Source organism: Porites lutea, chromosome 5, assembly GCF_958299795.1.
Source record: "Porites lutea chromosome 5, jaPorLute2.1, whole genome shotgun sequence".
Lineage (NCBI taxonomy): Eukaryota > Metazoa > Cnidaria > Anthozoa > Scleractinia > Poritidae > Porites > Porites lutea.
Genome location: NC_133205.1, coordinates 33946545 through 33960465, shown reverse-complemented (window position 1 = coordinate 33960465; position 13921 = coordinate 33946545). Strand labels below are relative to the sequence as shown.

The 13921-nt window shown below is 37.8% G+C and overlaps 3 protein-coding genes across 3 annotated transcripts in view; all 3 read right to left on the bottom strand.

The window, feature by feature from the left end:
- Positions 1-13921, bottom strand: part of LOC140936502 (uncharacterized) — a 470324-nt gene that overhangs the window by 35017 nt on the left and 421386 nt on the right. The gene's annotated exons all lie outside the window — the stretch shown is intronic.
- Positions 3124-4281, bottom strand: LOC140938268 (adenosine receptor A2b-like). Its single transcript, XM_073387773.1, has one exon. It carries the CDS (start codon positions 4279-4281, stop codon positions 3124-3126), a length of 1158 nt encoding a protein of 385 aa, XP_073243874.1.
- Positions 6446-12539, bottom strand: LOC140937203 (uncharacterized). Its single transcript, XM_073386736.1, has 3 exons — positions 11716-12539; positions 9826-10002; positions 6446-8326 (listed from the first exon to the last, which is right to left on the bottom strand). Exons 1-3 carry the CDS (start codon positions 12212-12214, stop codon positions 7635-7637), a joined length of 1368 nt encoding a protein of 455 aa, XP_073242837.1. The 5' UTR covers positions 12215-12539; the 3' UTR covers positions 6446-7634.

Sequence of the window (13921 nt, the reverse complement as noted above, 5' to 3'; positions counted from 1 at the left end):
ACTTCTAAATCGCTCATGCTTCGGTCACCAAACTTAGAGAGAAAAATGTACTCATCATTTCCAACTTTTGTGCGTAACTTAATTGACACAATGACGTAATCTGACGTCATTATGACGTGATATTGTTAAATTTATTGGCAGAATCCAAATTTCTTTTTAAGTACACGCTAAGTGAAAAATACTTATAAATAGTCAGGTGTTTGAAAAATCAAGAAGTTGGCTAATTTAACAAAAGCAGTGATGTCATGATGACGTCATTTATTACTAAAAAAGGAACTGGAAGCATCTGCCATCTTGGATCAGCCATTTTGAATTGTTTTACTGTAGTCCATTTTACTTAAAACCCGCAAAAATCGAGGGATTTTAATAGAAAACTTGATTTGAATATAACTGAAAGGATGCTTAGAAAGCAAAAAATCAGCAAAATATGCAGTTCCTAGATAAATGAAAATTAAACTCAGCATCTGCCATTTGGTCATATTAATCATGTATTTTCTCAAACTAGTCTCTAAAAAGCCTGGATTTCATCAGCAGTGACAATAACAATGATAAAAGAATGCTAATTTAAGTGTAATATAATGATTCCATTACTGAAATTAGAATTGAAACCTTTTTATAAGGAAAAAATGCAAATTTTGAAAAACATGGCGGCCAAAACTTTGTTGCCTTAGTAACGTCAATCTTTGACATTCACGTCACGGTCACTTCAAAATGTTCCCAGATAATTTGGGGGAAAAGACGCTAAGTTTGGTGGTCCTAGCTTGAATGGTTTTGCAGTTCGTCAACTTTTTAATGAAAGTGTCAATGTTGCCGAGAAGTAATCACCGTCGAATAAAAAAGATGCCAATCAAAACACAGAGCCAACGGTAGCAAGCGCTCGTGAGAAAAGTGGCGCGGTATATTATTAGCCAATCACAAATCGTTGTAATACAATTGTTACAAAAAGCAATAATTGTGTGTTCACTACTTTCGATATCCACTAAAACTCACTCTTTACTAACCAGACGTTAGTTGATAGTCTTGTATTCTGATACCGCCGTTTAACTTAAGAGAATTTGTTGAGAATGATGATAAAGAAATGTCCTAGTATTAAGATATTGCACCGTGTAAGTTAAATATGTTTTGTGTCTAACACAAGAAGTTTGTACTTGGTAGTTCACTTAAATCATGAATGGTTAATTGATGTTGCTCTAATCAACGAATAGTTGTATAATTTTGTCTAGATAAGTTACGCTACTTTCCTCCTTTTCCACTAGAAATATTGTTTTAGAAGGAAGATAAATAAAAGTTTACTAATCCTTTCTATCGACTCTTGTTTTTCTGTTTCGGCTGTAGCACGGGCGGTGCGTTCTGCGAGAAATTTTACACGTCAGCCAGAAGGACAAACGACAATGATGCCCATGTTTGCGAACCGAGTCATATTACAATGGAAATTAAATTATACAAAAAAATTGCTACCCGTGTATAAATTTTTAACTATGAAAATTTTCATGACTTTTTTTTTTAATGGCTGGGGAGTAGTTTTCTTGATTGTTATCTTTTTCCGTTCATGGGATATACAGGTCGGTTCTTAAGCAAAAGCATCATTGTCGTTCGTCCCCCATGCTGAGGTGCAAATTCCTCGCAGAAAGCGCCGACCAGTGCTATTTCGTAGTCACAAACCAAGGTGCTCGACAGTTCTATCTGAGCTCTGATACAGGGTAGTTTATGAGCCCAATTACCTATTTCTTGAATTGGAAGCAACGCACAGCGGTATAATCCCATGAAGATGCAAAAAATGAGAATGCATGTATGTGTGTAGAAGGAGTTTCAGCTAAAACTGCTAGAAGATATTCCAAAAAATGTCAAGGAACAAGTCATTCGGTTTCAGAGTAGGGTTTGGAGCAATGTTTAGTGCTTCTAAAACTAGAGAGTACTCTTTAAAGAATAGCACGATTGACAATCGGCTTTTGTTTCAAGAATTAACGAACATTGAATTCGAACTGGTTCATGGCTCGTTCTACTTCAGAGCAACTCGTTTTCGAAGTTCCAACACAATTCACAGCTGAATTTTGAACGACTTTCTAGTTGCGGACTTTTGCATCTAAGATTTCTCAGAAATTTATCTGGTATGTTTATTATCTCAATAAAAGTCGATACCTGAAATTTCAGTCAAAAATATCAGCAAAGCTAATTGAGCTATGACGAACTTTTCGTTACCACTGCTTTGTCTTAAACGCGATGGCCACGAAATGTTGCAAAGAACAACAGATATCATTTGGCATTAATCTAAAATATTCCGATTTCAATGCTGGTGAATAGTTTTTTCACGAAATTAGGGCTTAAGTGGACCCTACTGTTCAAAGAAAATCGCGTCAAAGTTTGTTCAAGTTAAGTTTTCCACGGACGAGTCATATCAGTATATGGACGAGTGAGATTGCCTGCCGTATTCACTGTGAGATTTCGAAAATTAATATAAAATTCGAACGTAAACACATTTAAGTTGACGGATCACTGAAAAAGCGACGGCGTCATTTGGCGGCTAAAGGAAAAAATCGAAGAACTCAAAATAGGAAAGTTCAAGATACTTCCTTGAAATGATCTATAAGGGTCATTTATCAAATTGACAGAAACCTCAAAGGCCCCAGATGCAGACAGCTGCAGACGTATTTTAAACCAATATCAAAGTATTCAGAAACTGAATGGGAATGTCAGTTTTCTGGCTTTGTCAAACGCCTTATTCACTCACACATCCGGCTTGTTTTGTGCGATAATTTCAAATTGCTCTTTTAATCGACGCTGCGAAATTTTGATGAGAAGTATAAGTAATATCTACCCCTAGTTGCCAAAAACCTTCCTCGGCAGACCAGTGTTGTTTCACTTGCGTCCTGTGGTTACCACTAAATAAAGATTCTTAATAAAATCTGCCAAAATCGCCACGAAATCACATAAGAAACACTATTGTTAACAGAGTAGAATTTTCACAAGGAAACTTTGTCTTCTTTTAATGCAAGATAGGTACATCTGAATAATTTCGTCATACACTTAATCTTTTCTTTTAAGACACTGAAATTATTATCCTTTGACTGTCTTCAACAATATTGCCGTAGTTACTTATTAAAATACTTATAATATGCAGCTGAACTAGACCGAAGTTACGTTATAAGTTACAATACTCAACGTTTCACGACGTGGCGAACTCGCTGCCGCTGGGATTATAGTGAGATTCCTATTTGCTGAGCTGTCCTCGCTTTGTGTAAATCTACCACGAGGATTGTTTCTTTGTTTTCTTGACTTTTTATGAAATATGTTTCCAGTGAATCCCACTAAATCCATTTTAAGAGACTTCCAACATGCTCGTAGGGCATCCCTGAAATCTCTCTTGCATAACGTGCACAAAACAGGGTTTGTCACGGGTGGAATAAAACGGGCAAAGAGTAACAAGCATAGCCTCCACGAGGTGGTGGAAATAATTCTGGCACCAAGGTAATCTTGCAGGATCATGAGAAAAAAAGGGAGCCAACAACCTGCAAACACAACCAGCGTGGAGATCAAAATTACTGTGCCACGCAAATCGCGCGCGATTGATCGCGCGTTGGTAGCTTCGTCCTTTAAGTTCGTGTGACGCGCTCGCAGCGCGAGTAGGTGACGCGTTGAAACCACGATAATATGACCATAGATGCAGAGTATAGAAAGCAAAGGCACTGCGAGAAAAACGACGATGAATAAAATCGAGTAAATTTTGTCTTTTTCCATACTGTCTTTGGTTTCAAACCAAGTAAGCTCCACAGTAGCAACAAGAGTCGACATTAGCCAAATCGCGATTAAGGCGCCTCGTACACGACATTTGTTCACGAGCGCTTGGTAGCGCAATGAAAACGTAATCATGATATGGCGATCACAGGCGACAAGTAAAAAATGTAGAACGGTTGAAACGGCGGTGAACCGCATAAATAAAGTGGAAGACACGCACAAAGCTATATGTCCTGCCATAATTGCAACTGAGCAGCCAAAAAACAGTGCAATACCAAACAGTCCTGACAAAAGATCCGATACAGCCAGAGAAGCGAGGATGGTGTTGCTCAAAGTCTGTAAACGCTCTTTACGGCGCATCAAAGCTAGTACAATGCTGTTCAAGATGACGATAAGCGTGGAAACAACAATTAAAGGACCATGTACTGTCCAGGAAAATCTTCCATCACAAGCCGACTGCATCTTGCTGTCTTCCGAGTTGTTGAAGTTGAAAGAACTGCCATTGACGCGAGATGAGTAATTAAAGTTTCCATCTCCGAGAAATTCCATTCCAGCCCTCTTGCTTAAGCAAGTTTTCCGCTTAAAGCATCGGTAACTCTATTTAGTTAATTTTAAATCTAAGCGGTAAATCGCGTACGGTATGAGAGTTGCTTTTTGGAGGTGTTAACTTCAATTTTTTAAAATTTCTATGGGCTTGAACTAGTCTTCACGAAGCCAACTCACCACTTCTAATTCGGCCCACATAAAGACAACATCCGTCTCCGGCGGTTAGCTGTGTTGTCGATCAGTTGAAATAATACGAAACTCTATTTTGGCATTATCAAGCGGTTATACCAGCAACAATATAATACGAGTTCCCGTTAATTCAATTGCAGCTGAATCGAACGCTAGCCATTATTCATCCATCGGAAAGCGCCGACAAGTCTTGTTACCTTAGTGCTTCAAGACACTAATGATGCAAAATAAATTAAAGGAAAAATTCAAATATCCTATGTTAAACAGCCTTTCGAGCTTCCATTCAATTGCCAACGAAATCAATTTACCAAATTATATGTTGTGAGGACAACTATTGTCTCCTTATGAAAGAAATTGCAAAATACAATTAGCGAAGCATATTAATGGCAAAATTTTCCTGGTACATAGCTCCAACCATTTTTGCTTTTCAATTTTAACTATAATTCTGTTTTTTGTCCTTTCTTTTTATCTTTATCAGAAGGTGAAAATTATTTGTGTTAGATTTAATTTCAAGGGACACTTTCGTTGTGATATGGCGTTCTGTAATCAAAAATGAAAGAGGTTACTTTTCACGTGTCGAGACGGTTTACGTGCATTGCACCGCATCACCCACGTAAATTCTCGTCCTCTAACAGAAAATAGCTTAACTTTTTGAATTTTTATTAGGCTCACCGAAAAGACGAAATAATCGTCTCTAAATCCTCAAGCTATACTAGATTCAAAACAGAAGCCAAGGAACTTATTAGTGGTTCGTAGAACAGCTGGCTTTTTGAGTGTAATAAAGTGAGCGCAAATGCCCACAACATTTGTGCTCAAGTCATTTTCAGCAAGGAGCGGTCAGAATACTGCGCAACGTTTTTCCTATAAAGAATTCTGATATTAAGTCAGTGCTACAGTTGCTTAAAAAAATATCAAAAAAGTGCCCACTACTTCATATACGCAACAGCTTCTTGGTAAAATCATAGTCTTCCTGGTTTGTGGTGTGTCGTTTATATGGACTGTGGATCATCTTACCGATTTTTCTTGGATTGGCGACAATTTTGACCACTACTTGAATACTTGCGTTAAAAGCTCTCTGTTTATATACGCACACTTTGTAAGGGAATGGCAATTGAAGTGTATTTAAAACGTGCGAAAATTGACTTTGACGCTCTCCCGATTACCAAACTCAGGGTGTTATCACTATTGAGTTTTATTTACCGCAAATGTAACTGAAGAGAGCTCTATCTTGAATAATCATGTAGAACTTCCACTTATATATATATATTTTTTTATACTGTGTTTTTGTTGTTTTACTCAGGAAATCGCAGTAGTTGAAACCATGTTTTTGTCCGCATTTTATGAAACGTTTGCCCCGGCCCTCGCCTCCAAAACATAATTTTGAAAAACACTGGTTTTTTTTCATGTGTTTTAATTAACCGTCCCATTTTAACTGACTCATAAATTTCACTGGATATCGTATTTTTCAATCTTTGTTTTTGCCTACAGTTCACCGGAGATAGGATCTACTTCATGAATTTACAATATGTTTAAGAAAGTAGTAAATATTTCTTATGGAATCGAAATGAAATTTTAATTTAAAAAATGACGAAAATTATAATTGCAGCTTGGAATGAAAGTTTATCAAATAAATGGATACTTTACAAAGCCAGAAAAGGGACCGCAAGATACGGAAAATAAATTTAAAAAGATAAATATAGATAACTTTGGAATGTTTAATACAAGAGTTAGTGATAAAAAACCCGACCATGCACTTTGTTTTTCTTGATCTAATTTACTGGCAAGATTTTAAGAACTCTTTTAGGCACTGTAAAAACAGAGTTGGTACGCTTTCAGCTTGGAAATCAAGTCCAATCTCGATTTTGGAATATTTTGTAGGAAGAAATGTTTTGCTTTATCCATTTGAATTATTTTTTATCATAGCTCACTCAGAATTTTCATTTTACCACACTGAATTAATGAGTAAACGTAGATTGTTAGAACCGAACCAAATTTTATTTAAATCCTTTCACTCCTGAGATTACATGTAAAGGAACATTCGTTTTCAGTTTTCTCCATACAAATGATTTAGAAAGTTACGCAACAATGCCATTAGTTCAAGCGGATATCAGGAAGTCAGGAAATGTTAACAAGTTTAACAAAAAATTAACAGGAGCTAGGTTGCCTTCGAATAAGGAGAAGTTTGCATCATTGAATGGCACAATTTCATTGTTTAGATCCAATTTACCTTTCATTCTATTTTGAACTTTTGTTCTTTCTAAGGCATACACCACAATCTCTCTAATAACCAATGCTGGCGCTTATTTTGTTCAGCCATTTTTGAGGGGTTTGGTACTAATGAGGGGACTTATTGGAAATGGGGACTTTTTGAAGAAAAAGGGTGCTTAGTTAAAACTCTAGCGGAAACCCTTGAAAATTCATTTTATCTCATAAGTGCATGGTATAACTGTAACGCACGATTCCTCCGTTTTACAAACTGTTTTTATTAGTTTCTTGTCTTACACTGTAACTTTGCACCCCGACTTTAGGTACGATCAGGAACCGCGAGGCATGTTTTTTAATTGGTGGGGCTTAACTGGTGCGTTGCACGAGCTTATCTAGGGGACAATTCCGGGTATATTGTGCCCCGGAAAATTTTGAAATTTAGAGCTTCTGAAATCATCGGAAACGCGTTTAATTCTATCAACCACGAGAAATTTTGTTAAATTATCTTACCGCCAGTCTGAAATTTTTCTGCAACAAAACGTTCATTTAACAAAGAACTGTTTGCTTTAACACAAAAATTAGAAGTCCATTTGTTTATGTAAAAAAAGGAGAGGGGGAGGGGGAGAGGTGGGAGGGGAGGGGGAAGGAGAGAGAAGAAAAGAAAAAAAATCCTGGTAAAATTATTGGTTGGGCTTAAGCCCACCCAGCCCCATAGTTTCGCCGTCCTTGATGGTTTTCATTTAGTGACTGTTTAGAAGAGGGGTCCCTTATTAGAAGAGTTGCTTATTAGAAAGGGCCTGGGCTTGTGGATATTTTAATGTTTAAGATGGGGGTTGGGGCTTTTATATAGAAAGGATTGGCTTATTGGAGAGATTACAGCATTGGTTTGTTAAAGCGTAGTTGGGTCTAAAAATTATGACATCAAGAGTATTCGATAATTAGTTCTAGTCTTGCAGTTTCAGCTAACCAGTTTTTACGAGACAGTGCGATATAATATTTTCTCTGGCCTTTGACCTTGTGAAGCAGAAATCATCTTTATTCAGAAGCAACTTGCAGCGGTTTCGTAACAGGGGCTCGGTAACGAGACCCACCAGAGAGGCCGTGAATGTGCCTCCTCCCAAAGCCACAACGAGGTACCCCATAGCAAATTCTTTATAGCGACCTTCAAACTTTTCCCTGAGGAACGATAAAGCGTTGACGAAAAGGACACCGATAGTTAAACCTCCGGTAAATGACAGGAATAATACGATCCAAACATTTGGTAGAAAGCGATACCAGGCTGCTAAGATGAAGAACATAAGGTGCATCACTTCAATTGCCGACAGAACCCATAGATACGGGAACTTAGCTTTCTCGGCCCAGTTCGCATTGATGTAGGTTAAAACCACAAGATAGGACCTTCCCACGACCTCACCTCCCAGGAACACAAAGATGTAGTATTGATAGTGGTCACGTGGTCTGAAGGGGGCGTTGGGAAATGCTAGTGTTGTCAAGACGGCTTGAATGATCAGATATTCTGAGAACCATGCGATGTAAAGGGGTGTCAGGTTTGACAGCATCTGAAAGATGACCATAAACTTTTCACGATAAGTGAGAGGAGCATCTTCAGTGCTGGGGTCTTCTTCTTCGTTGGTGGTTGATCCAGTTGTATCTTCTGTGAGAATATATAGTACGTACAATTAACTTTCTTTTAAGCGTTTCACTCCCAGAGTAAATGGTGAAGGTACGCAAGATGGTTATTACTTTTGATTCTGTGGATGAAATCCTGCGGTGTGTCCATACGATAAAATTAAAAAACCTCTTTGGGGGTAATTCTCATGGTACCATTTATTTACTGATGCAGTTCTACTTTTTGAGTCTGTGGATGAAATCCTTTGGTGTGACCATTCAAATGAAACCTCTCATTTCAGCAGTACTTTCACATTGTACTACAGTGTTTAATGTAGTTCTAACTTTTGAGTCTGTGGATAAAATCCTATTGTGTGATTATTCAAATGAAACCTCTTAAGCAGTAACTTTCAGGTGCTACTGTATATTTAGCATGTGGTTCTAACTTTTGTGTCTGTGGATGAAATCCTATGGTGTTACCATTCAAATAAAACCTCTTCAGCAGTACTTTCACATGGTACTATTTATTTAGCATGTAGTTCTAACTTTTGAGTCTGTGGATGAAATCCTATGGTGTTACCATTCAAATGAAACCTCTTCAGCAGTACTTTCAGGTTCTACTATATATTTTGTATGTAGTTCTAACTTTTGTGTCTGTGGATGAAATCCTATGGTGTTACCATTCAAATAAAACCTCTTCAGCAGTACTTTCACATGGTACTATTTATTTAGTATGTTTTTCTAACTTTCGAGTCTGTGGATGAAATCCTTTGGTGTGACCATTCAAATGAAACCTCTTCAGCAGTACTTTCAGGTTCTACTATATATTTTGTATGTAGTTCTAACTTCTGAGTCTGTGCATGAAATCCTATGGTGTGACCATTCAAATGAAACCTCTTCAGCAGTACTTTCAGGTTCTACTATATATTTTGTATGTAGTTCTAACTTTTGTGTCTGTGGATGAAATCCTATGGTGTTACCATTCAAATAAAACCTCTTCAGCAGTACTTTCACATGGTACTATTTATTTAGTATGTTTTTCTAACTTTCGAGTCTGTGGATGAAATCCTATGGTGTGACCATTCAAATGAAACCTCTTCAGCAGTACTTTCAGGTTCTACTATATATTTTGTATGTAGTTCTAACTTCTGAGTCTGTGCATGAAATCCTATGGTGTGACCATTCAAATGAAACCTCTTCAGCAGTATTTTCACATGGTACTATGTATTTTTAACTTTTGAGTCTGTGGACGAGATGTTATGGTCGGTGACCATTAATCAAATAAAATCTCTTTACCATTGCTTTCACAGGTGCAATTTGTCTTTCAGCATTTCTTTTTTTCGTATTTAACATGCCTCCCTATAAAGGACAGCTAGAGTTGGTTCCTACCGTTCTCCAGTCATTTTATTTGCTTATCTTTAAGACGACCCTTCTTATAGAGGGAGCAGTGTTGAATTCACACAGAATAAGAACACATGTCATGGGCTTATCAGTCGGTTTTTTGGTCACAACAGAAAATAAAACAATAAAATTTATAGGGCTTACCCTTAGTCACCAAAGCGGTGTACTCTCCCCTGTTGTCATTTTCACTGGTCGGTGGTGGAATTGGAGACTCAAGGTGTTTCTTGTCCATGGCATAATAGCAGACGAAAATCAGAAGCAGCATGGTTGCCATGATCAAAATTGTGGCACTTGGTGATACACAGGCCCAGGTTGTCATGGCTACAAAAACGAACAGTTGCTTAGCAATAAAGGTATGTGTTTGAGATGAAAAAAGTATAAATAACAGGAGATATAATCACCGAGCATCCCCTACCACACACACAATCGAGGCTTGACAATATTGTGTTGTAGGCTATTTTGACTCATTTTTTGCGCTAGTGACTCAGCACTCTTAGCCAATCACAGCAGAGCAAGACTAGCCAAACAACAAGTAGTTAGTATTAGCTAAGAGAGTGTTTGAGGAACCTTGCTGGAAGCCTTTCTCTAGAAGACCAACGGCCAAATTGGTTAGTGCGGGATTTTATAAACTCAGCTAATTCTAGCGAACCCAGAAGTATTTCCAGTCGTCATCTCTCTCCACCCGGAGAGAAGTGACGGCTGGAAATACGTCTGCGTTCGCAGCCAAACGCAGCCTCGTCTCCGGGACATCTCGGTTTTGGTTCCATTTTCCAGTAATATCCTGGACTTCTAACATCATTTCATTGCAGATCGCAAACGTCTTCTAAATTTGGTCAACGCTAGCTAGTTATGAAGAATTAGCTGAGGACTTGAGGCAATCAGAAACGGAAAAAAGATTTTGAATGAATGATAATTACTATTAATGCACATTTCCATTGTTGTGAGCACGCTATGAGAGACTTTAGCTTCATGTTTTTCATGGTCAACCAGAGAATGTCACGTGACCACAGTCTTGCGCTTCCAGTTCACGTTTGCACTGCAGGAAGAGCTTCCAGCGGTAATTATAAGTGATTTACGGCAAGGTTTTTCGGCGGCATTAAAAATTGTACACGCGCTTTAAAGGCAAAAGATAAGTTTCTACACACGCCTGTGATGTGCCAGTTAGATTTTTGAACTCGAATGAATGAATGAATTCTTCATGTTTTTCAGGCGATATACCGTACATCGCCTATAAGACCCTATAACCGGTAAGTGAACTACGGAGACTTGACTAAAAACAACATGGCAGTCTTATATACAACAAACGCTTTGTTAAAATTCGAAATCCTGACAGCGTAAAACTGTAAAAGTGTACTGCATGTCGCGGTTTGGCGGTTTCCCAAGAAAAAAAGTGATAATAAAGGTTTCTATTATTTTCAATCAATGGAAGTTCAAGAAGAGCAATGAAGTGGAACAGGAGCTTCGTTAAAAAGTAATAATTATCTACTGCTCCACTCTGGTTCAAGACCTTTTGTTTCCAAAACAGTGAAGCTGAGATATCCTGTAACAGGGGAAAATTAGTCGTTTCTTGACGTTTTTTAAAATCATCGTTTAGAAAGTATCTAGTGCTATGTTCGATTGGTGACGAAATGGGAAGGGTTTCTCTATCTTGTCTAGACTTTTTTGCATTCAAAATGGCTGTCATTTATTTGACTGTTAGTTATTTGAAAAAGAAATGATTAATTTCTTTTCCGTCGCTTTTGAGCTCACTTTAAAAGCATTCATATTGAAAAGGAGAATGCACTGAATTTGAATGTTAACTAGAGCACCTGTTCCCAAATGATCTCCCATGCACTTCAAATCTTACGGTCTTTTGACAAATAGCTATCCGTAGATGCATCTAAATATGAAATTAGTTATAAAATTAGAACAAGAGCTTCTAGACTGAGATGGTTTGTTTAAAGACGACAAGATATTTATGCCTCATTATTTTACTGATTGACTGGTCAAACTGTTCTTAGACTCAAGGAAAAAAAACTGTTATACTAGACTTACCTGTGTAATATAAGGGAGCTATCATAAAACCAACTCCAGTTCCAGCTGAATAAGCACTTAATGTTACTTCGTGATAAAACGATGTGAGCGCTAGAAATGTAACTTCACTGACTCCAAAACCGAACGACGTCATACCTACACCAATTAATTTCCAATGAACCTGTCGGGCGAATGCGATGATCAGTAAACCACTAATTCCAGAAAAGAAAACTGTCGTGATGCGGACAAAATACGGTATTTTTTGCATGAAGTAAGGGGCGATTAATGAAACAGCAAAATACGGTGCTATGTCCGCCACGAGGACCATGGAAGTTTGAATAAATGTTCCGGCTAAAATATCTTGAGCGCCAGCAATAACAAGGGAGTATGAAGCGTACATTAAAGCTCCAAAGACGAAAAACGCGGCCACCGTGCGGAAACGCTCACGTTCATGTTGATTTGGTTTAAAGCCGCCGTCGTCAGTGAATCGTGCCAAAGTCTTTTTGCTGCCTTCTTCCATCTCTTTCCAGGATTAGAGTCAGCCGGTATTTTACTGTGTGTATTGGTCTTGCGTTTTAATAATTTCCCTCCATGTAGTTGTCGATTTGGCTTTCAAACTAAATCAGCTGTTCCTAGACTTCATCTTCATCAGTATGTTAAATTTTCTTCTTATTCTTTGCTTGTAACCATAAGTACTGAATCGAGGTTTAAACCATTTTCTGAGTTGTTTTTGCCTGAATAATGGTACGAATTACCATTCCCGCACAAGCAAACTTTGGCAATCAAGTGAGCTGTACCCTGCAGCGGGGAAGGAGCAAACGAATTATTGATGAGGTTTTGATTGCTTGCAGCACTCATCAAGAAATAAAAATTTGCATTTCCTTTGTTCAGTATACGACTCTGCTCCAACCTTTCGTTTGAATTACTTTTGCAAATGCTCTTTTTGTCTTCGAGATGTTTACGGTTCGGGGCACATATAAAACTTTTATTGGTTAACGACTTAAACGATTACACCGGCACTTCTGATCACACTTTTGTATTCATACAACTATGGAGCGAAACACTCCATTTAATACTGAGCAAAATAAAATCAATCATAGGCCCTTAACTGGCGGAAACAAATAGCAACATTTTAAGCCCAACTTTCGTATTTGAATGACGATTAAAATTTAAAAAAGGCTTTTGGATTTTTAAAAATCTTAACTATAACTCTCTGTTGGACAATAAAAGCATGTTCGATGCGACATAATCTTTGGTACTCAGTCGGTCAAACGAATCTGAAGAATTTCCAAATGGATGATTGTCCGCGTAAGACATGGTAAGACTGAGCACAAAAGACATCTTATTCAAATGAGTAAACGAAAAGGACCTCCGTAGAAAAACACATGCTAATTACCGTGCTACGGTTGGCGTTCTGCTTCCTTTTGGCTCACCGTTCGTTTCGACACAAACGTTTGTATCGATTCAAGCTGATAATTCGTGCAGTCAAGTGTAAATAGTTGCGCGTAGTTGGCTAAAAGAAAGAAGAATATTTACGCAAAATGTTTCTCTTCCGTTTTTATTGGCCCACTCAAGAAAGGATAAAGTTCCTCTCTTGTTAGTTACAACCGAAATTTCTATGAGGTTCGTATCAAAACGACCGGTTTCACCAGATTGTTAAAAGCCGTTTATTCTTCTAGTTTAAAATTCAAGAATAGAAAATAGAATATTTAACCTCTCGCTGGTCGTGAGTCCTCATGCCAGGACAACTTTTACTGAACTAGCTTACTCAGGCTATTCGTGGCATGGAGTCAGGGGTAAAATGACGTTGTGGAGAGGGGGGGAGTGGGGGTGGATAAAGAGGAGTCGATCTTGAATTGTTTTTGTCTTTGTAAGAGAAGGTTTTATCACTGTTGTTGGTAAGAAATAAAAATTATATGTGCATTCGACTGTATATAGAATATGTAATAAATGTCTGCGGCTGCTATTATACATACCGTAGAAAAAACAAAAAATACCCGATGTCTAACTGAAATGCCCCATATCTTACTAACGGCCCCTTAGAATTTCAGTTTTGTTAAAAACGGGCATCTCCAAAAATTCTTCCCCCTAAAAAAATTGAACTAAATGGAGCATCATTTATTCAGACATTGATTACGTTTATGGAAGTCAACCGATAGTCATCAAATTTACGACGATCAAGAACCTCAATCGACATTAAAACTACTACAGTACACTCTTTTTATTC

Coding starts and splice junctions, on each gene's coding strand:
- LOC140938268 (XM_073387773.1), bottom strand. CDS start 4,281: ATGGAATTTCTCGGAGATGGAAACTTTAATTACTCATCTCGCGTCAAT.
- LOC140937203 (XM_073386736.1), bottom strand. CDS start 12,214: ATGGAAGAAGGCAGCAAAAAGACTTTGGCACGATTCACTGACGACGGC. Junction 10,003..11,715: donor AGCTCCCTTATATTACACAG/GTAAGTCTAGTA, acceptor TCGTTTTTGTAG/CCATGACAACCTGGGCCTGT. Junction 8,327..9,825: donor CACCGCTTTGGTGACTAAGG/GTAAGCCCTATA, acceptor ATATTCTCACAG/AAGATACAACTGGATCAACC.